Source organism: Diplotaxodon limnothrissa, linkage group LG19 (genome assembly GCF_057381915.1).
Source record: "Diplotaxodon limnothrissa isolate DT_005_m linkage group LG19, D_limnothrissa_male_GT1.1, whole genome shotgun sequence".
Taxonomy (NCBI): Eukaryota; Metazoa; Chordata; class Actinopteri; order Cichliformes; family Cichlidae; genus Diplotaxodon; species Diplotaxodon limnothrissa.
This window is the reverse complement of record NC_140614.1, coordinates 31,281,082-31,304,934: the sequence shown is the minus strand read 5'-3', so window position 1 is coordinate 31,304,934 and position 23,853 is coordinate 31,281,082. Positions and strand designations below refer to the sequence as shown.

At 39.1% G+C, this 23,853-nt stretch overlaps 2 protein-coding genes across 2 annotated transcripts; one reads left to right on the top strand and one right to left on the bottom strand.

Moving 5' to 3' along the window:
* Positions 1–5,111: 5,111 nt before the first annotated feature.
* Positions 5,112–9,361, top strand: LOC146612554 (hepatic lectin-like). The gene is made up of 6 exons (XM_085343335.1): positions 5,112–5,178; positions 5,600–5,689; positions 5,957–6,223; positions 6,302–6,468; positions 7,587–7,723; positions 9,217–9,361. The coding sequence occupies exons 1-6, from the start codon at positions 5,112–5,114 to the stop codon at positions 9,359–9,361; spliced, it is 873 nt and encodes a 290-aa protein (XP_085199461.1).
* Positions 9,362–17,041: 7,680 nt separating this feature from the next.
* Positions 17,042–18,095, bottom strand: LOC146612553 (putative C-type lectin domain family 20 member A). The gene is made up of 3 exons (XM_085342494.1): positions 17,903–18,095; positions 17,322–17,602; positions 17,042–17,230 (listed from the first exon to the last, which is right to left on the bottom strand). The coding sequence occupies exons 1-3, from the start codon at positions 18,093–18,095 to the stop codon at positions 17,042–17,044; spliced, it is 663 nt and encodes a 220-aa protein (XP_085198620.1).
* Positions 18,096–23,853: the final 5,758 nt, after the last annotated feature.

Here is a 23,853-nt window from a genome sequence, read left to right as displayed (position 1 = left end):
TTTCTTATATAAAACTGAAATCTGCAACAATCATTATATATATTCAGACTTTGGACCATAATAATTTTATGCAAATCAGAGATGGTCAACAAGAGAATGTTCAAAAACGTTGCTGATTGGAGATAGAATGACCCTAATAACTTTTATTTTATTTGTTTGATTAGGATATTGGGGACTGTGCAGCGTTGTATCGCAAAGCAAACTTCTACAAGACCTGGAACGTTGTTCTGTGTGTTACCCAAATTAAATGCGAAATAGCAACAAAACCACTGAGCTAAAATATCTGCAATAATGCATCACAATCTTACATGAACACAAGTTGCTATCAGAAGAAATTCTCTGTAAGCATTTAAGAATTTTTTTTAGCATATTAGTAAATCTTCCAGCTAACATGAAAAAGCATTATTCAGCACATTTATATAAACTGCTGTTTAAAACAAGTTTTGCCCATGTGTGCACGCTGTATTTATCTACAGCAATGCTACAGTAAATTGTTAATTTACATTGCATACAGACTTACAGTGTTTTACATTATTAACACAATATTATACCAGTATGTCTGTTTACACCTCATCTGCTGATGAACACATTAAGAAACACTTGTGCCTGGTAACAATTAAAACTGCAGCTTTAATAACCTGTTTCTTTTAGCAGCCTGTGTACAAAAGGAAAGATGATAAATAGAGAGTCAAAGTCATTATTTATACTTTAGTCAGTATTTTTAACTGTAGAAAATATTCTTGGAAGGCTAATAACATATTTCTGGAATATTTATTTAAATTATATAAGACTTCAACTTAACTGGGTTACTGGATAATTTAGAAACGAGATCAAGCATGTTGGTGAGCATCTGAAGGGATAATAAGTGAATTTTGTGGCTGCTTCCTGTTATTCATTTTAGGCCTGACAGAGTAGCTGCTGTCCATCACGTGTACAGCGCATGATATTATCAGTTTACTTCTTTAAAAGAGTTAGAATATGTTCCTCTAAAAATCATAACTTTTGAAAAACAGTTTCTAAGACAAATGTAAATGTCAGAAACAATCTAAATAAAGAGAGAGCACATCTGCAGAGGGAACTACCTTGGACATATTTAATTAAATATGTCCGTATTTTGTGGTTTAAAACCTATTCTGCCAACCGATTTGAGATCTACTCAATCTGAAGCAGTCTGATAACTCAGGTAAACATGATACTAAGATGCAAACTCAACAATTACAGACAAAAAGTTTTCTATGCAAAAATAAACACAGTAAAACAATTAAGAGTAATAAAAAAGTGATCATTTCACAAGAGGTAGTCTGATACAAGATGCTGACCTTAAATTCATAAGCCTGGAGGCTGCAGTGATCATGCAATCAGTAAGCTGACTGTGTGAATGAATGCTGCAAGAATTGTAATATTCCATCACTGATGGTCTTTAGCTGCTCAATATCCACCTTTCATTGTTCATGGTTTTTGTTCACATGCTCTAGTAACTTCTTGTCCTCCTCTTCAGCTTCGATCACATCACATCTGTGTGTTTGTGTCTTTAATGTAAAATATCCAACATCAAACTAAACTTTGGAACAAACAGCAGTTCTGATCAAAACTCACCACATTAGCATGTTTCCATGAAAGGCTCAAAATAAATTTCCAACATGTAAAATCCCCTTGTCCCCTAATATAGTTGCTCAGCGTTCATTTTCTTGGTGGTCGGACATTGTGAAATTCTACAGAAAAGGGAAACTGAAGTTGTATTTTTGTCACGTAGACTGTCATGGACACAGTTATCCCAAGAACTCCAACGACTACCAGCAGAATACCATTCATCAAATAAATGGAAAGCGTTGATTTACACTTTTTACACGCTAAAATATGATAATTATCATAAATCTTACTTTAAAACTATCATCAGGCTTATAAGTAACAAATTTAAAGAACTTAAATTTTCTAGTAAGAAACTATAAAATAACATTAACTCATTACTGAAGACTACAGGAGCTATGAGTTTGAACTATTAAATTATTAACATCTATTTTGGTGAAGAGAATATTTCATACATCCCTCACCTTTGTCACAATTATGCTGCCCTAACACACTCAGAAATTATTTTTTGAATGTGAAATATACGATTCACTAAATATTCTCAGACACTGTTTTAGTCATTGCATTCACTTTCAAACATTGTCTCTGGCCACCCATTGTTGCCTCGGGGTTAAAATTGGTGGATAGAGGCAGTGTTCAAAAAATGAATCCTAAAAATATTTCATATATGAAACTAAAGTTTCACAGGAGTCAATATATGACTTCAAATGCTCACTCCAAATAATGCTACAACTTGTTTTTTTGGGACACCACCTTGAAGTTGCCCTATGACATTGTCCCAACCCAGATCAGTCAGCCATGGCGTGCTATGTGAAGTCCTCAACTGACCACTGTAGCAGGGTCTATGCTCACAGGTACTGCTGATCAGGCACCAATCAATGTGCCTGATCAGCAGGTCTTCTGCGCTCTTCTGGACAGAGATCTCGGATGTCATTCCTGGGATCTGCTGGAGCCACTCGCCTAGCTTGGGAGTCACTACACCGTGTGCTCCAATTACTACTGAGACCACTGTTACCTTCACTCTCCACATTTTCTCAAGCTCTTCTCTTATATGAATACTTTTTACGTATTGTCTGTTACATTCTACCTCTGGTTATAGCTTTCGACAATTACATTAATCAACAGTTACAGCCAATTACTGCAGAACTGTAGTTTTATCAGTTAAACAGGTAAAAACGATGTATGGATGTTTTATTAAATGCATAATTAGCAAAAAAAAAATTTTGCAACTCATAAAAACAAAGTACTAAACAACATGTCATAATGTAACTGGGATTATAGGGGTGATAATTGTGGATTAATAGTTAATTTATAAATTAGATGTTAATTAATTGCATGTATAAGTGGATTTTGTTGTTATCATATAAAGCTGCACTGTCTGTTTCCTGCTTTATAGCTAAGGTAGAGTAATTTATTGTAAGATGTGCTGTCAATTTACTTCTTCAAAAAAAAGAGGATATGTGTTTCTTCGAAAAAATTGCATCATAGTATCTGTTAGTAGTTTCTTAGACAAGTTTTCAGAAGTCAGATCTAGAAAAACAAAATAAAACAAAAAAAACATAAGAGCACATTTGCAGAAGGAATGAAAATTTGAATTTGTGTAATAGCTTGTATTTTTATTATTCTACTAAAACAGTGCGATTTGAAAAATATAGTGAAATCTACAGTCTACAGTATACAGTATGTCTACAGTAATCTACAATCTATACAGTATGTGGTCAAAGGAGCTTGCAAAGAAAAGCGTCTGGACTTCTTTAAGTTGCTTGAAGACGTTTCACCTCTCATCCGAGAAGCTTCTTCAGTTCTAAGGTCAAATGGTGGAGAGTCCCAGATAGAAACCTAGTGGGAGTGACCCCCCACAGAGGGACAAAAGGACCCCTGATGATCCTCTAATCGCCTGAGCCAAGGTGGGAAACTCCACCATTTGACCTTAGAACTGAAGAAGCTTCTCGGATGAGAGGTGAAACGTCTTCAAGCAACTTAAAGAAGTCCAGACGCTTTTCTTTGCAAGCTCCTTTGACTACGATGACCTGGATGACTGAGAACCTTCACAGACATATACAGTATGTGGTTAACTACATCTGTACAATAGTCATGACAAAAAACTGGCACTGGTTTAAACTTTTAGAAGCATCAGGATAACTGATTTATGAGAAAATGTCATTTCAAGCAAGTCCCTAGACCAGGGTTCACCAACCTTCAACATCAACAGGGACATTTTAGCCCCTCCGACCGTATTCTGGGACAAAAACAGCCACATGCGCACTCGTGCTTATGTGTCTGTAGTGCAGCCGGGGGGGGTGAATAGTCCGTTTATACCTAATACAAGAATAATAAGATTTCTTAATAAGATGAAGAGCTTTTTACTTTCAAGAACTGTTTTATAGATGCTATGAAGAGGAGGGAAAAAAATTGGAAATTGGAAAATTCATCAAATAGAAAATAGTCCACTTTCAAATAAATAAAACGCAGCAGTGGCCGAATAGTTTTAAAGTAAAAAGAATAATCGTGATAACTATTTGTCTGTAATTATCACTTCAGTTCATTTTAATGTGCTGTCATCTTCTGTTTTTCATCAAGCCGCAGGCAGCAATCAACCGTCCAGCCCTGGGCGTAAAAAAAATACAAAAGCTGATGGTGGAAAATATACATAGATAGTTATTGAAAAACACCAGAATATTCTGTAACAATCCAGCTCACAAAACCTTAAATACATGTGGACGAATCACCGGATACACACAGCTTGCGTTGCATGCCCACGTGATGTTTCGATGCACATTTAAGGCTGCCAGCTTCGCACCGATCCACAAAAGTCCTAGTATGAAACAAGTATGTGCAAATCTTTGCTTGTGGGTCATATCGTAATGGCAGATTTAGTGCAGAGAACTCTGGGAAATGTGCTCTGAGTTTGGCTCGTAGGTGGTAACTAGCTGTCTGGTCTGGGTCAACTTATTGCAAAGTGGATAGATGGAGAGAGGCATCGGAGGGTTGCACCAGCAGAACTTTATTCCTGGATGCGCTAAACACAGTTTGCAGATTATTGCTAACATTTCGCTCACAACTGGGCCGGTTAGACTCTTTTGGCTGCAGTAGCTCCAACTATAAACATACTTTTCTCACTCTTTAAACTTCGTGCTGCAGATGTAACTCGCACTCACTTGTGCACAGAGAGGCCGTCTCTGTTTTCCCCACAACATTCAACCTGTGGCACGGAATACATTACCATCAGACTGTTTTCTTAAAGCAGGCTATCCCTGTAACATGCAAATTTTTCTTACTTTTATTTTTTCCGCCCAAAACTTGAGGGAGCCACAGCTGAGGACGAAAGAGCCACATGTGGCTGCCGACCTCCATCCTAAATCAAATTACTGGTTTTCACAGAAACACGAACAGATGTCAATGGCCCAGAATTCAAGGCAGAACTGATACACCCACAGCAAGCATTACGTATTCAAAGTCAGTTTTTTGAGGCTATAAAAGAGAAGTCAGACAGATCAGTAGGCATTACAACCAACACTGCAGTCATGGATAATCCACAGAGAAGGCCAAACGAGAACAATGACACACCGTCCAATGATATATTTAGGCAAGGTACGAGTTTCTTCCACAATGACTCGTTTAGCCATCACTTTTTCTCCTCTTTTCTTTCCATTTCATCTTTTTTTTCCAGGTAGTTTCCTGAAGTCAGTGTTGCCTATTTTAGTGGAAGAACATTAGTTGAAATCATTCTTAAATATTTGCTAAACCTGTGTGCTTTTGTAGGATGCTTGCATATGAAGTTGTATTTGTATGAGGTCAGATAAACCTAAATATAGCTACAGTAAATAAGATGTGTTTTCTAATGTAGCTGGTTTGTGGCTTGACCGCAAACTCATTGCAGCTGTGAGGAAATACAGTTCACTTGTTCAAGCATGCCTACAAAGCAGAAGAAGCTAAGAAGGAAAATGTAAGTCAATTGTGTTTTCTGCCAAACATTGAAACATTACAATATTTTTATGTTTATTTACTAAAGGTGGATCAACAAAGTACCCACCGATTATACCGTTCCTTGGATTGCTGAACGCTGTGCTGTTGATAACGGCTGTTGTTATTGGAGTTAACTGTGAGTGTGAAAATTCACATTAAGTTTCGTTTCCCACTTTTTTTAATTTGGAAACTTACTGATAAACTGCTGATAACACACTTTCACTATAAGATTTTAGAGTAATCATGTTAACACAAGCAGTAACACATCTTTTAAATAGAAAATGTTCTAGTTTGTTGATTAAAAAACTATTTTAGTTCCTTCTAAACAAAACTGTGTCAAGATTATTTTCCAGTACTTTGAAATGTGATTCAACTATTGATATTTTGACACAAACATTTTCAGGTGCCAAAGTCAAAGAGGGCTCCTTGCACATTTCCAACCCAGCTGTAACACAGCTCTTCAATGAGCTCGACTATCTCCGAAGCAACCACAGCGATGTGATCGAAGCTGAAGAGGAGGCCAAGAAGGCGTTAGAGAGCGCGATCAACAACCACAAAGAAGTAAAGGTGAAAATTGAGCAGCTGAAGACCGTCAATGATGGTTATCAGAAACAGATGCAAGCACTGCAAGTGGAGAAGGCAAACCTAAAGTCCAATGTATCAGCTTTAGGTGAGAAACTTTTATCCTTATTTATGTTTTCCTGAAATGTGTTAACTGGAAAAGACGATAACTCTTTGTTTCTCTCAGAGGGATCTTGTGGCGGATGCCTCCCTGGTTGGGCTCTTTTCAACTCGTCCTGCTATTTCTTCTCCTACACCGAGTCCTCTACTGTCAAAAAGAACTGGCATGAGAGCAGAGAGGACTGTGTTAGTCGTGGCTCTGACCTGGTTGTGATCGATAACCAGGAAGAGCAGGTGGGTTTAAAACAAACAAGGATGACTGTAAAAAATAGGTGAGATAGACAGAAAGTCTACATGCCTAAGAGACCACAGAGAGTGATTAACATGGATTTAAATTCTGCTAATCGTAGAGCTGATTATAAAGTTCATATCGAGTATGTTTATCTTCATTTAGATGTTATTACCCAAGAACCAGCTGTTCTTTCTGGGTCACCTTTTAACAGAATAGACATCCAAAACTCAAACTACATGCAGTCAACAAATAAATTTAAAGAGAAATATATGTTATTAAAAAATCAAGTAAACAATTAGCAAAAAACAGCAAACAGTCATGTCAACATGCTATAATCTGCTTCCTGTTAATAAACATAAGGTACAGGTGATGGAAAAATTAAAAAATGTTATGTAGTTTAGTTTATTTATTTATATAGCACATTTAATTACAACAGTGGTGTTGACCAAAGTGCTGTACAAACATACAAATTACACAATAAAATAATGAATATCAATTAACATCAATGCCAAATAACAAATAAATAAGTAAATAACTCTCATGCAGCATTAAAAGCCAATGAGTAGAGCTGTGTTTTAAGATAGCATTTAAAAAGATTGAGGGTAGGAGCCTGTCTGATGTGGAGAGGCAAATTTAGGCAATTTAGGCACTGAAACCTCCCGAGAACAGGGTGACTGTATAGAAATTGCAGCTGAAAAAATACATTATTTTCTAAAATTATTGACAGAAAGGGAAGCTTTGAAAGAGGCCTGAAGCTTGCAAGAACAGAGGAATCGAGATTAGTTTCTTTAATCACAGGCTGCACAACACCTGAGTTAAGACTGCTATTAAAACTGACCACCTTGAGAATCTTTTTTAAGAAATGTGTTGGAACAACATCATTTGGACAAGATGATGTCTTTATGTCATTACAAAGTTTTTCCACCTGATCAAATCACACAGGCTCGAACTGCTCAAAAACAGTAGAGCAGGTGAATGTAATGTAGCCACAAACTGGCACTGTACAAGTCAAGGTCGTGCCCTGAAAATGAGTTAATTTCTATATTGGTTGTTATAATTAGGTCATTTGAAAACTTTATTTTAGGTGTTAACTGATTCTTTTTTTCTTTTTTTTCTTTAGAAATATGTGAGTCACATAATCCAAAATATGAAAACCAGTAATAGTAAGTGGGAGAATGGATTCTGGATTGGACTCACTGACATGGAGAACGAGGGGAACTGGACATGGATTAATAATGTCACAGAGGTGCAACAAAGGTGAGAACAGCACCAATCATTTCTTCATACTTTTATGTTAAATAAATTAATTATATTATATATATTATCAATCAAAAGCTTTAGACCATGTCATGGTACTGGGTTGGTGACCCAGCACCATGTTGTTATTCTTCTTGTTGTGGTTATTATCTGACGATTTGATGTTTTTTATGTATTCTAGTTGAGAGGTTTTCTTCCTGTGCTTCCTTTGCTGTGTGCCTAGTTATCTGTCAGTGTGCTCCATCTGTGCTCTGTTTCATTTCCCTGAGTCTGTGTCATGTCCCTATGTCTGTGTCTGTAGTCCAGCCTGTGGGTTCCAGTTTTACTTTTAGGGTCTGTGTCTCTTGTCTCCTCATGTTAATTAGGATCAGCTGTGCCTCCTGTTTGCCATTCCTTGTTGTTCCTCTGTGTGTGTACTTATAGTGTGAGGTTGCCTTTGCTCGTTGTCGGTCCGTCTGCGTTAGTTGCTGTTTCTCAGCATGTCTCTGCTCAACATTCTCCTTGTCATCCCTGCCTGTCTCGCCCCATGTTCCCGTGCCTTTTGTCTCCTCATGCTTCCAGGTATCCCAGTGTTTAACGTTTTGTGTTTCAGTTTGGGTTTGTATGAGGTTAGTTTTCCCAGTTTAGGTTTTGGAGCCCCCCGTTCCATTTTTCCTGTTTTTGTCACTTTGCCATCACTGTAAATAAACGATCACTCGCATCACAGCCTTTGCCTGCATTTTGGGTCCTTCCTTCACAAACACCACATGACTGCCGTAGCAGCCATTTTTTTTATTGAAAATTATACAGTTTCATGTGTCATTGCACTCTGAAATGAAAGCATAGTATAAATAAGCCTATCACACAAGCTGTTAACTCTGAGAAACATGTCCTCTGATTCAGTTGTGGCTTTGAGTCTGCCAGACCTCTTCCTGTCAGAGTTTTCCTCAGTTTCTTGCCTTTTGATGGTGAAGCAAACTGTACTCACTGACACCTTGACTTTCTTTGCAGTTTCTCGTTGGGAAAGACCTACATTTTTAAATGTTATGATGATCTGTTTCTCTTCCATTGTTAATTGCCCTTTTCTCACCATTTTTGGAGCAACACACTAATTTCTCCAATACAGTACTGTTCAACTGATGCTCACGAGGTAATGATACCACAATGTGATCCAACACTGCTTTTATGCAGACAGAGGTGGTTGTAAGTAATCCAGAAAAGTTGGAACACCTGTAGGAATTAGTAGCACCAGCTTCCAAGGCTTCATCAACCTCTGTTTTGGGTTCCCTGATAAAGGCCTTTCTGTATAATTCTAAAATGTACATTGGGTAACCTTTTTTTCTTTTTTTTACCTCCGACAGGTCACCTGATGTGAACCTTTGTACCAATCCAAGCTATTCATTGGACTTGAATGACTTGAATTGCAATAAATAACTGAAAATATTGGGTGTTTTAAAACTTTTGACCGGTAGTGTGTGGTTTGAAGTTAACAATACATGATGCAATTTTCTTAGGTACTGGATGGATGGAGAACCAAACAACGGCGGAGCTTTTGGAGAACATTGTGGGGTTGCAATTCACTCCGCCTTTAATCCCTGGAAGACCCGCTATGATGGAAATTGTGACTTGAAGCAGTTGCACTGGATGTGTGAAATGTAAATAAGAAAAACTCTTTTCACTCCTGATATGATGCTAAAAAAGCATTTTTAACAAGAAATATTTTATCAGTTTTTGGGTTATTTTTCATATTCAGAGTCTACAACAGTGCAGTTAACATTCTAATTACTTTAGAGGTCTGTGTGAAAATTATTTGTTATTAAAAGAAATTCCACTAAACCTAAAGCCAGCCTGGTTAGTATCAAGAAAAAAACTATTATAATAATAATAATTAACATTATTTTGGAAATTAAAGCATATAGAGTAAATGCTATGCAATAGACAAGTTGACATTAAACTGTAACACGTATACCATATGTTTTTTATGTGGATCTACTTTTTTTGCTATGGTAATTGTTTGATATGCTTGTTCTTGTGTCTTTTAATCGTGTATTTCTGTTATTTTTCTAAATAAATAAGGACAAATGTGGAAACATAAATATGGATGGTTAGGTTCATTGGAATTTGTAGGCAGCACAGAAAACATCTGTGAACTAAATCTGATTTTGCTAAAAAACTTGGAAAGTTGCTCTGAAGTCATGGCAAAGGCAAAAAAGAGAGACTGTTATTAAATGAATTTGATACAATCAATGTACACCCTTCACAAGTTTCCAGTCCATAACTGACATAAAGAGAGAAACAACCCTTCACACTCTGCTGATCTAAACCAGAGTACCTGCAGAACAGGGACCGCTGCACTGTGCTGTACCCAAAGTGGACTATGTATGATCATTGTATTTTATTATAATTATACAGCACAGAAGAAGGATCCTTGCACCATGAAAATGGCCTAGGATTTTATCAAAACTAGGCCACCCAGCCATGGCAGCAAGACAGGTGCAGATAGAAATGCTAATTAAGAAAAAGTTTATTAAAGAAACATGAAGAAGAAACTCAAACTCACAATGTAACTGTCAGTGGTGCATGAAGAGTTGGTGGATGCAGTGTTAGGTGCACAAGAGCAAACCAAACAGCAACCAAACTGCAGATGTTGCTCAGGGAGGAGAGAAAACTTAGCGCACGTTTGAATTCATGGCACATGCCAACAATTCATTTTTACATGAACATAATGTACTAACCAGTGCTGAACGTGGGCTTCATTTCTTTTGGACTTACTACATCTTATCTGTAGAAAGTACATTTCGTTTATGCAAAGATATTTTGACTTCTTCCTTTAAAAAATTCTAACTAAAATTTAACTAACAAGGAATTTATCATTCAGCTCAGCAGTAGTGCCTTATTTTAACTCAGGGAACTTTGTCAAGGTCACTAGAACTCTTGCACTATCTCACCATAAACGTCCTGTTTCCATGAAGATTCATCCCATTTTCTGTATGTCACACTTAAAATCTTTCAAGTGCAGCTGACTGTTAAATCTTAAAAAGCGCAGAGCACTGAGTTTACAGAAGAAGTTTCAAGGCACACAAATAGCCTTTAAATCTAATCATGTATGATAATTATTTTAAATGACTGATCATTGATTATGCAGCACTATAGAATTGACTAGACTTTCAGCACATTCCTTGATTTCTTATAGAAAGTCAGCATATTACGATCTTGTGTATCATCAAATTAAAGGTTACACCAGAGATTACTTTACTTTTATTTTTGATTCACTTTTGTCACTGATAAAAGTTTGAACTGGAATTCAGTGATTAAGAATTAATCAGCAGTGAGTTGTGTCGACACAGCAAAGTGTCTTGCCAGATATGCATGTGACTGATATCAACTACTGGTTGTAATTTTAATGGTGGATTTGATTCACTCTTTTATCAAGAAGATGTGTGTGCCATCCTCCTTACCTCTTTTTAAAGCCATTGTTAAAAATTTATGGCAGTTACATAAGAACACAATTAAAATCCATCTAATAACATTCATATATTTGACGGTCTGAGGTGTAACCCGGAGCGGTCCTCAGCAGGAAAAGGGTGGAATGCCCACTCCTGGTCAGGAACAAGTCAAAGATCCTCGTCACCTCCAAAGCCCACCAGCGGAGCCTCTGCTTCACAACAGCAGCTGTTATTTTTAATTTTTAATATAATTGTTCTGTCCTGTTTCAAATTAAACATTTTATATGGAGATATTACACTCTGGCTTTTCTTCACCCTATACTTCATTCTGCTCAATAAAATGTTAATATTGTCTTAAACAGTAATGATTTTATTTTTTATACTATAAAATAAAGCTATTATCTCTATATGAATACATATTAGCATCATGAAGAGAGCTGTGCTGTGCAACCGATTGAAAGCAGAAAATGTAATGCTAGGTGGTTGTTGCCAGTGTGCCCTCACTCGATGATCTTGTTCTGTATTTAATGATGCGTTTGGCACCAAACTCAGGATGTTGATCCAACCGTCAGTAAAAGTGTTTTCACTTGTTCCCAGCAGAGGGCAGTGCAAGACAGTCAGAGTTTATGTGCCTCTTTTCTCTGTTCCCTTGACTATGATGCTTTAATGCAGATCTTCCCAAAGTGTGGGGCGCAGAGCCATTGCAGGGGGGGAATGAAATCACGGACAAACAGTATCCCACAGTTGTTTATGTTGTTGTTTATGTTTTTAAGCCCATTTTTCACAGAGAGGTATTTTTTGAAAAATGTATTGACATTGACATTTGCCGTGTTGTGGCGTTAACGTCATTTCAACGAGATTAACGCTGACAGCACTAGTGGGAACACAACGAATATGACTGCACATTTACACCTACATCATCCTAGTGCAAAGACAAGTGGAAGCAGACAAAAACAACAAGCATGCTACAAACTTTACCCGAGTCATTTAGACAGCCGTTAGCACATGATTCTCCTTATGGGGACCTGATATGTTTAATATTGTGGCGAGCTCAGACAAGGAGGAGACGGAGGTATCGTTTGGTCTTGCTTCCCGTGAGCTAGCCAGGGAGCACAGCCGTTTATTGACATCTGCAGAAGAACACTGCCGCTAGCTAACTGCTCAGCGCGGCAACCGCACAGCAACAACAACACACAGAGCGCCCTCTGACCCCGGAAGGACACACCGTCTCAGCGAGAAGGCGTCACCTGTCACTATGGCAACATAAACAAAACATAACTGTACAAACAGAACCCCGAACAGCCTTGACCCGCTACATAGCCCCCACCTAAGGGGTCAGTCGTCCCCGACGACCCCATTACCCCACACAAAGTCCTGCAAATGTCCAGGTGCCTTCTTTTGGCGCACCGGCCGGGGTCACTCGGGTCAGAACATGGGGTGCCACCATCATCCCACTTCTGACACCAATGTGGCGAGCTCAGACAAGGAGGAGACGGAGGTGTCATTTGGTCTTGCTTCCCGTGAGCTAGCCAGGGAGCACAGCCGTTTATTGACATCTGCAGAAGAACACTGCCGCTAGCTAACTGCTCAGCGCGCCAACCGCACAGCAACAACAACAACACACAAGGCGCCCTCTGACCCCGGAAGGACACACCGTCGCAGCGAGAGGGCGTCACCCGTCACTATGGCAACATAAACAAAACATAACTGTACAAACAGAACCCCGAACAGCCCTGACCCGCTACAATATGCTGCTGAGAATATAGCCCAGGAGAAGCGTATAGTAGAGCTTTTATTTTGGAAAGAGCCATTTCTCTGTAATAAACTCTCTTTTCCAAAGATGAGTGATTCCTCAATCAGATACAGGTGTTACCGCGCCAGATCCGCGGGCCCGAACCGTAGTAAGAAAACCTCTGGCAGTTACTTGAAGGTTCCGTAACTGACTCGTAGCCGGCAACAGCTTACTATACAGGTCAACTCCGCTAGCAAAAAGATCGAAGGAGGCATAGGAAACTGCTTCACCGAACTTTATTTCTTCTCTAAGGCACGAACACCGCGTACAGTGGGCTGAAACAGTTTACTCACAGCGAGCATCGCCGACACAACTCTGGCTGTCGAGGGAGTTATTATATTCCTTTTATTTATTTTCTTTTCGTCTCTTCTGTAGCTAACCGTTACTTTTTCCCCTTCTCCGCTCTCTCTCTTCACACACACACCAGGCAGTCCCGCTACACACATCCCGAATACATTTCCCATCAGGCTTCATCCTTAAAGGGCCATGCCTGTAACACAGGGCTTGCAAAATCGCTAGCCCGACGTCCCGGGGCTAGCGATTTTTCCAGTCGTACTACCAAAATCTATCTCTGCCCTGCCCGTCGGGCTATTGTAGGAAGGAAAAATATATGTCAATGCTTTTGCATTCTTTCAGAAATGTAGCTGGGTAATTATGTCATTGGCATCGGTGAGCCACTGTCAATATGTGACATATTGAAATCGCGTTTGAATTTGCGCTTGTTTTTTGCTTCCACTTTGCAAATGTCCAGGTGCCTTCTTTTGGCGCACCGGCCGGGCACGACCGGCGGGGGAAAAGTCACTCGGGTCAGAACATGGGGTGCCACCATCATCCCACTTCTGACACCAATGTGGCGAGCTCAGACAACGAGGAGACGGAGGTGTCGTTTGGTCTTGCTTCCCGTGAGCTAGCCAGGGAGCACAGCCGTTTATTGACATCTGCAGAAGAACACTGCCGCTAGCTAACTGCTCAGCGCGGCAACCGCACAGCAACAACAACAACACACAGAGCGCCCTCTGACCCCGGAAGGACACACCGTCTCAGCGAGAAGGCGTCACCTGTCACTATGGCAACATAAACAAAACATAACTGTACAAACAGAACCCCGAACAGCCTTGACCCGCTACATAGCCCCCACCTAAGGGGTCAGTCGTCCCCGACGACCCCATTACCCCACACAAAGTCCTGCAAATGTCCAGGTGCCTTCTTTTGGCGCACCGGCCGGGGTCACTCGGGTCAGAACATGGGGTGCCACCATCATCCCACTTCTGACACCAATGTGGCGAGCTCAGACAAGGAGGAGACGGAGGTGTCGTTTGGTCTTGCTTCCCGTGAGCTAGCCAGGGAGCACAGCCGTTTATTGACATCTGCAGAAGAACACTGCCGCTAGCTAACTGCTCAGCGCGCCAACCGCACAGCAACAACAACAACACACAGAGCGCCCTCTGACCCCGGAAGGACACACCGTCTCAGCGAGAAGGCATCACCCATCACTATGGCAACATAAACAAAACATAACTGTACAAACAGAACCCCGAACAGCCCTGACCCGCTACAATATGCTGCTGAGAATATAGCCCAGAAGAAGCATATAGTATAGCTTTTATTTTGGAAAGAGCCATTTCTCTGTAATAAACTCTCTTTTCCAAAGATGAGTGATTCCTCAATCAGATACAGGGCTTGCAAAATCGCTAGAGAGCGACAGCACTGATTGGTGAGTGATGATAATTTGTGCACCAATTCCTCTGACATCGTCTTATTAATCGTTAGCTTACTATGCAAACATGACAAGTGAAATCTCCCGCAGCTTAAACATGTGAGAGGTTGATCGCGCAGAGAATCGCTGACCGTTATGTGTGTGTGTGTGTAAAAGCATTTCAGTTCTGCTGAGCCAAATAAGACAGGTCAGGGTGAAGAAGTGACAGCCAAAGAAAAGCTTACCACAAAACGGAAAAGTTATGAGAAATCAGACTATGAGGCAAAAAGAAAGTGCAGCTTTACGGTTTCATGGACAAAAGAATTTCTGTGGCTGCAATATGACGAGCTATATAACCGGGGCTGCACATAAGTGGTCCGCAGGTGCGCATTCGCTGTCCAAAAAAAAAACAAAAAACGCGCACAAGATATGAAGTTGCAACGCGTGTTTGCATACATAAGATTTTCTGGAGGAGGACAGACTCTTAAAGTTTAGAACTCTTAAAGATGTCGAAGAAGCTCCTTTAAGCAATTACTTTGGTGTTCCTCCACCTCCAAAGAAATGTCAGAAGGAGTCCGAACCACAAAAGAAGCACGTATTCTCGGAAAAGTGGTTGCAGGAGGTGAGCTGGCTTCAAACAAATGATGAACGCACAGAGATGTGGTGCGGAATGTGCCGTGAAAATCCCACTCTACATTTCTTCTAATTCCAGTTTTTAAAGACTACATATTTAATGCTTTTTCAGTTTTTATTATTTAATATTCCCACATTTAGCCTCCATAATGTATTTTTCTCCTGTCCTTTCAAATTAACTATAAGGTGGATTGCACAGTGGTCAGATACATCTGCTTGTTGAATTTCACACTCTTTTACCCTATTTAAATCATTATTATTCATGAAGAAGTAATCGATTCTAGCATAACTATTGTGGGGGGGGGGGGGGGGGGGGGAGAATAGTGTGTATAGTCTTTTTTAGAGGGGTGAAACTCCCTCCATATATCAACTATCCCGGAGACAGAGGAGAAAAAGGAACAAGATTAAAAACAAAAATCGTCTCTGCCTGCTTGTCTGACAGGATCTTTGGATGCTCCTCAGTGAGGGGCAGCAATATCTTGGGATCGAAACAAAACAAATGGGTTTTCAGTTACACTTAAAACTGACATATGGATTTATACTGTAATACGGGCAGATTCAATTACTCACTTATCATTTCAGCTTTTCACTGGCTATCCAGTTTTTCCACCTCTTCTGTTTTGGGTGGACAGGAGATCTGCCAATACTGACAAGATACACAGGGCCGGAATTTGAGGTGTGTTGCATCAAGAAAAGAGTAATACTGACAACGAGTAACACTCACACAAAAACTTAACTCATCATCCTCTGTGGGGGCATGAAAGCTAAGAAAGGACAAACAAATAAAACATGAAGAGATAAGCCAATGGAGAAAAAAGGCAGACGGTGAGGGGACAGCAGAGCAGACTGTTGTTAGCTGTTCTAATGTAGGTAACACAAAATACCAGTAAAATTTCCCTGTGACTGTACTCGGGGTAAATTGTGAGTAATCCTTAGGCTGCCATCAGCTTAATGTCTATAGTGACACCATTTGAAATCATGTTTCAGTAATAGTTCTGTTTAATTTGAGTTCACATTGACATAAATGTGTGGAAAGTGCTGAGCACAGGTATAACACTTCATGATCACTTTATGGTTTGCTATAGAACAAACATTCAAACACATTTTGAATGTAAATCCCCTTATTCAAATATCGCTATGCCTTACTGGCAGACACAAGACTATATCTGGTAAACATCTGTTTCTTTCCTTTAGTGACCTTAACATTTCCATATGCAGATAACAGAATGCAAACTCTGCACAGCATCACATGAGTGAATACTTTTGGTGTGATTTCCAGTTTTAGTTGGATGGGTTTCCATAAAGTTGAGACTGTACTTAAAGAAAACAACAACAAAACGCCCTATTGTTTTTTTGTACAAGTTTTTGTACAAGTATGTTTTCATGACCAAATTGTGAATGAGCTAAAAAAAAAAAAAAGCCCTGCGTTTTTTTTTGTTTTTTTTAAAGAAATAAACGCTTTTATTTAAAGTAAAATGAAACTAACTAGAAAGGTTGGGATACATCGGTTTGCAAATTTCTTAATCCCCAGTAGACTAGAGTCCTGGAATATCTTAAATCAATGAAACATCTATTCAAACCATAGTTTACATTCTGGTTCTTGTATTATAAACTATTACTTATAAACTATTATAAACATTGTTTCACCTTCTTGACCACATTTCATATTTTGAGCAATAGCGTATTTTCATGTACATAAGTGCAATTTAAATAAAATTGCTTCACGTTTATACTGAAGTACAGTACTTAAGTAAGTGTAGCCTTGAGTGCATTTAGGGCTTCTTGTAGCAGAAGAAGTTCCTTCTCAGCTGGCAGTTTCTCATGCTGAAGGATGCAGTACCGTTCTTCTCAAGGACGCCACAAAAGCTGTGAGATGGGCAGCTTGGAATATTTTCATATTGCATCTGCTCTCCACTCACCCACAACCACTTACCAGCCAGGTTACACAGGCCTGTCCACACCTGCCAACATTAAACAGAGAGGTCCACATACAAAAACTTGTAACAAATAAAGAGTTTCTCAATACAAATACAATGTAGGAAACTGGCCAACCTCATCAGTGGTAGCCTCTTGTGCTCTCTCTCGTGCATAAGTATGTTCAAATGGAGAGATCAGCGTGACCAGGTCGTAGCGGTGGTTCCAGTCTGAAAAGGTTGGATTATTTGTGTTGACTCTATCCAGAGACCTGCAGTGATCCAATGCCTCCTCCCACGTCTTATTCTCCTTCACCAGAACCAAAGGGCCAGTATAACATGTGAAATGTCGCTCCAATCCACAATCGCTGGCTACCCATTTTCCATTTCTCTTAAAAACACAGTTTCCCTGTGCATTTGCTTCTGCAAGAACAAGGAGAAGTAAAGTAGTGAGAATGCACTGAGAAGTTTTCAGAGAAGGTTTGAAGACCAAATTGCATCTGAGATGTTGCATCTGTATGCGCTCAAATATTCATCTTTTATTGTTTGCATCAAAAAGGCCTCAGCATGTTTCATAAATGTACTGTAGATAATAGTATAGGCAAGATATAATAGATACAATAGATATAATAGATTTGAACTTTAAAACAAATAAATGTTAGCCTAACAGAAATACTGTAATACAGTTATACAAATATAATTCAGTTACATGTTCCTTACCAGTTATATGTTCCCACATGGTGAAGGTGGCTATCTCATCATCTTGGGACCATTTCCATGGACTTGCTGCATCTTCTCGGTATAATCCAATCCAGCCGTGCTGAATAAAACGTTCATTTTCTTGCTCGTTTCTGACAGTGACCAAATCAGTGTACTTGTGCCTGCAGTATGCCTGTGCATCTCTCCATGTCATGATGATAGAAGGGGAGTCATATGCAACTTTCAATTCCCCACAAACAGGAGAAAGGAAGAGCAGCAGTTGAATGAAAATGCATGTCTTTGTCATCATGTTTTCCACAGGAGGATGACACTAGAGCAAGAAAAGCATCCACAGACAGGAAAGAAATTGAGAGAAATCTATAGTGAAGCTCTGCTTTATTCACTATGTAGTTTTACTCATATATACATATGATGTGAAAAGCTGATTATAAACCTGCATTCATGCACTCTACCTAACTTAAAGTAAGAGAACTTACCTTGCATGTGTTAGGAGGGAAGCTCTGAAACTTAGTCTGATGATGACATTTCTTTGTCAAGTCTGGGAATTACTCATTTTACTAAGACATTTTACTAGTAAATTGTCCCTGTTGAAAAGTCTAACTACTTTTCAACAGGAAGCAAAGCAGCAACATTCAAATGCTTTATGATAAATCAAATGTGTCGCACACGTTTACTCCATTTCTTTTTATTGCCTTCAGTTCCCACTTTCTGCAAGTTCTCACCACTTGCAAGCAGCAAACTATCAAAGTGGATGTTTTTTATGTTTACGTTTATGTGTCCAGGCATGCTATGTATGAACTTGTGTGTTTATGTGTGGCTGATTGGGACCTGATGTATGTAAAAACAAAGAATTACGTGATTAAAAAAACCAAAAAAACAATTTTACCTGATTTTTTTTCTGAGGACATTCGTTTTCAATTTCCATAGAACAGTGGCAGAATAATGTCCTCGTAATATCAGGCCCTTGTAGAGCAAAATTTAGTATTTTGGTCTAGAATGAGGCATGTTGTATAAAGCACTTTGAGTAGAAAAGCACTAGATAAGAACCAGTCCATTTACCGTTATAAATACAGCCTTTTTGTGTTGTTATTTGTCTTGTAATATTCGAAACTACCAGACTGCGGCTGCACACAGCAGACAAGAAGAAACGGTTAACCGTTCCACACAGCTGAGACACTATTACGCACAACATTTTAACACAGCAATACAAACAGGCCTAACTGGGCACAGCTAACTACAGTCTATTACATTTTGCATATTTCAGATAGATAGATAGATAACTCTTTATTGTCATTGCACAGTCATACATAGTACAATAGTTCAATGAGATTGGAAAACTGTCCTATGTCGGCACTACATGTAACACAACACGACATGATATGACACATCACAACGCAACACAAACAACACAACACAGTATATTAACTTAGTAATAAAAAGAAGAAGAATAAGTGTATTGCACACTGTCATTATTGCACATTAATTATTATTGCACCTTGTTATAAATATAAATATTATTATTGTTATTGTTTTAAACATTGTTACTCCCCCCCCAAAAAAAAAGTCCAGGGAGGTAGCCAGTCAGGTCAGCTATTTGCATTGATCAGGGCTGTTGCCCTGTTGTAAAAGCTGTCATTGAGTCTGTTTGTCCAGGACCTCAGCAGCCTGAACCTCCTGCCCGACGGCAGCAGCTTAAACACCCGGTGTCCTGGGTGTGTGCAGTCCTGTAGGATGCTGTGTGCCCTCTTGAGACAGCGAGTGCTGTACAGGTCCTTCAGGGAGGGAAGAGGATGTCCAATGATTTTTTGGGCCATATTGATGACCCTCTGGAGTGCCTTTCTGTATGCTGTGGTGCAGCTGGAGAACCACACACCGATACAATATGTCAGCACACTTTCAATGGAGCAGCGGTAGAAGACGGTCAGCAGCTCCTTCTTCAGGTCCATTTTTCTGAGGATTCTCAGAAAGTGCAGACGCTGTTGGGCCTTCTTTAAAACCGCCGAGGTGTCTCCATTGGAGGTCTGTGTCTATGTGCACACCCAGAAACTTGAAACTGGAGACCCTTTCCGCGCACTCCCCGTTGATGCTGACAGGCTGCAGCTCAGACTTCCTCCTTCTGAAGTCAGCTACTAGTTCTTTTGTCTTGGTGGTATTTCACCTGACTCAAAAGGCAGATTTGCAAAACATGCAACGTAGCCAATTGCCCTTCTGCAGAAAGGGCAGTAGTGTTAATACTGCTTAATTCAATGCAACCCTACAGGGACAATTCTAAGAGTTTCCAGGGGGATCAAACCTTTTAATGTGCTGTTCCTCTGTTGTGCTCCGTTTTTAAGCTGGTAGTTAAATAAATATTTAAATAGAAAATAATGTTTTCATATTACTGCCATGGCTTATGATAGGTAATGGGGTTAGGTCATTTTGAAAAAACTGACTGGGTGCTGTGATGCTTGTCTGGAAGTATTAACTTTTTGTTATCGTTTTTTGGCCATAAAAACTGAAAAAGCATTAAATATGTAGTCTTTAAAAACTGGAATTAGAAGAAATGCAAATGTGTTACACCATAATTTGGAGAGTTTTTGTATTCATATATCAAATAAACAACAATTTTTATTCTATGAATAAAACCTGTGTGAACTTCATCTCACATAAAATTATATTACTTAGTGGAGAATAAATTTGTCTATAGTATCGGGTGTTATTTTGGGGTTTAATGAATATTATGAGTTCTATTGGTCGTTGTGGATCGTTTATGGTTGTTTGTTGATGTGATATGCCCCCGGTCCCTCGTCTTCCTGTGTACGCATTTGAGTGTGTGTGCTGTGGTGTGTTAGTTTTGCTGCCACACCAGGCCTGGAGAGTCTCCCGTCTTTGAGCCAGCCACACCTGGGATTAATCACTCAACTGTTGCCGATCTGAATAATCAAGAAGCCCTACATAAGAGAGTAGTGGCGCGATATTGTTAAACTAGGAACACAGTTAGTGCTCATGCTTGTGTTACTGCGTTCTCAGTTATTCTCCTGTTTGAATGGTGAAGGCATATTTGTCGGCTGGTGGATGGGAATGTAGCATAGCATAGCATAGCATCTTTATTTATAACGCACTTTACATCCAACAATGTTGACCAAAGTGCTACAAATATAAAACAGAGAGGAAACAGTTTAAATTACATATAAAATATCTTAAAATTAAAAATAATATAATTAATAAGAAACGTATTAAGAGACATCAACAAGTCCTGCTGTGCTAAAAGCCAAGGTAAATAAATATGTTTTAAGACGTGATTTAAAAACAGATAAGGAAGGTGCCTGTCTAACATGTAAAGGCAACTCATTCCACAGTTTTGGTGCTGCCACAGCAAACGCCCGATCCCCTCTGAGCTCACGATTAGTCCTGGGCACGCTCAGGAGGAGCTGGTCTGCCGACCTGAGGGACCGGGAAGGTATGTATGGATGAAGAAGCTCAGAGAGGTACACAGGGGCAGCATTGGACAAACATTTAAAAACAAATAAAAGCAGCTTAAAATGGATCCTAAAATGCACGGGCAGCCAATGAAGTGAATATAAAACTGGGGTGATATGCTCGTATCTACGAGTGCCAGTTAAAAGGCGTGCAGCAGCATTCTGGACTAACTGCAGTCGAAAAACAGAAGATCGACTCACCCCAAAATAAAGAGAATTACAGTAATCCAGCCGAACGGTTACAAAAGCGTGGATTACTGTTTCAAATTGCTGTCTCGTAAGAAAGTGCTTAATTTTTGCCAGTTGCCTCAGATGAAAGAAACTAGACCTTACAACCAACCCGATCTGGCTTTCAAGCTTAAACTCAGGATCCATTTTAAAACCCAGATTAACAATCTCTGGTTTACAGAATGATTTCAGGGATTGCAAATCAACACACGGAACAGCAGTGGAGGCAGGTCTGAACACCATTACTTCAGTTTTAGAATCATTAAAACAAAGAAAGTTTAGCGCCAACCACGACTTGACGTCCTCCAGACATGTTTGTAAACGATTTACAGACGACCCATCTTTCTTTTTAAGAGGAACATAAATCTGACAGTCATCTGCATAATAGTGAAACGAGAGTCTGTGCTTTCTAAAAATTGAGCCCAATGGAAGTAAATAAAGTGAAAACAGGATAGGGCCCAGAATGGAACCCTGTGGTACTCCATGAGACAACGGAGCACGGGAGGACTCACAATTTCCTAAGCGAACTGAAAAGGTTCGGTTTGTTAAGTAAGACCTGAACCATTTCAGAACCTGTTATACCGACACACTGCTCCAAATGCGAGATTAAAATTTCATGGTCTACAGTGTCAAATGCAGCAGTTAAATCGAGTAAAATAAGAATGACACTTTCACCAGAATCACATGATAAAAATATATCATTAAAAATTCTTAAAAGTGCTGATTCAGTGTTATGCATTGCTTTAAAACCAGATTGAAAAATCTCCTGAACATTTTGTGCATTCAAGTATGTGATCAATTGGTCATATACAATTTTTCCAAGACTTTAGATAAAAAAGGGCAGCTTAGATATTGGTCTAAAATGTACTCACTGTTGCGTCTCTTGTTTCCAGGAGGATTGCGGAAACATGTGGAGGACACCGAGGAGGACAAACACAAACACAGGCGCAGGAAGAACACACACACTGTGATCGTTGGCACTGCTTTCTGCTCTCTTCACTGTAAATAAACGCACCATCTTCATCTAGAAGTCCTGCATTTGGGTTCTCTTTCAACCAACCCTGACAGATATTGTGTTACACAGTTAAACCCAGTTCATCTACAGGACGATGCTGTAGTGTGTTTTTTGATATGTCATATACACAAATTTAAAGTGTTTGACATTAACATAATGTTTTACTGTGTTTTTTATACCCCAGCTTCAGTAATATATTTTGACAAATACACTAATGAGGAGTTATATCTGTTTACCATCTACACTGCTGTGTATCTGGAACAGTCCACTTGTTAAAAATGATTTATTAATGTTTTAAGAATCGTATAATTAGCGGTATCAAAGGAATTCTTGGTTTTAATGACCTGATTATTTACCATCCCTGGTACAGATGGAAAGGTTAGTTTATACAGGTTAAGATGAAAATACTAACAAACACATCAAATTTTACTTTGTATTACTAGCTGTAGAAGACATCTTGGAATGACTGATAATAAGCTGTTCTTCACATTTTGTAACTCACAAAAAATACAAAAGTGTAGCAAAATGTCATAATGTTATTGGGATTACATGGACTTCCTCTGGACTGGATTAATGATTGAGTTAATTAGTTGCACTGGTAAGTAGACTTTATTACCATCACACAACACTACAGTGTCTATTTCCCTTATTTATTGTTAAAGCATCCTGAGCCACCAGGAAAATGGAAAGTTAAATAAAATTAGAGTTTGGTTCACAAGAAACATACTCTTATTATCTGCCCAACTTTAATTTTAATGCAGTTAACATCATTATGTGTGTAAAGTGTAATCAACGTGTTAGCAGTGTTGAGTGGACTATTTCTACTTTCTGTGCTTTGAGGCACTTCTGAAGCTCCACAGCCGAAAGTTACGTCTTTGTTTTAAGATTTAATTGGCTGTGGTTTGATCTTAATGGCCCTGGGCAAATATCTGCTTACAATTAAATCTGCAGTGTTTTAAAAAGTTTGTCTATTGTTAAAATGATTTATGAGTGCTTTATAAAATCTGCACTTTGAAAGAAATTGCTTTGTTTCTAAATTTTATAATCTGAATGCTTAGCAGCCTCTGTCTAGAGGGAAATGAGAGGATTTACAGAGCATGATAAAAAGCCCAAGGAAATTACAGCAAAGCCATTCATTATATTTTAGTCGTGATTTCTAGCTGTAGAAAGTATGTAGGAATCATATAGTATTTTGGATTGATTGATAACCAGATGTTCCTCCCAAATGTTCCTCACAGCATTATTGGGAT

Bases quoted from the DNA above. Each gene is read 5' to 3' on its own strand.
- LOC146612554 (XM_085343335.1), top strand. From the start codon at position 5,112: ATGGATAATCCACAGAGAAGGCCAAACGAGAACAATGACACACCGTCC. The intron at 6,224-6,301 runs GTGAGAAACTTT...TGTTTCTCTCAG, and splicing joins GTCCAATGTATCAGCTTTAG to AGGGATCTTGTGGCGGATGC. The intron at 7,724-9,216 runs GTGAGAACAGCA...CAATTTTCTTAG, and splicing joins GTCACAGAGGTGCAACAAAG to GTACTGGATGGATGGAGAAC.
- LOC146612553 (XM_085342494.1), bottom strand. From the start codon at position 18,095: ATGACATGGAGAGATGCACAGGCATACTGCAGGCACAAGTACACTGAT. The intron at 17,603-17,902 runs GTAAGGAACATG...TTCTTGCAGAAG, and splicing joins CATGTGGGAACATATAACTG to CAAATGCACAGGGAAACTGT. The intron at 17,231-17,321 runs GTTGGCCAGTTT...TAATGTTGGCAG, and splicing joins AAGAGGCTACCACTGATGAG to GTGTGGACAGGCCTGTGTAA.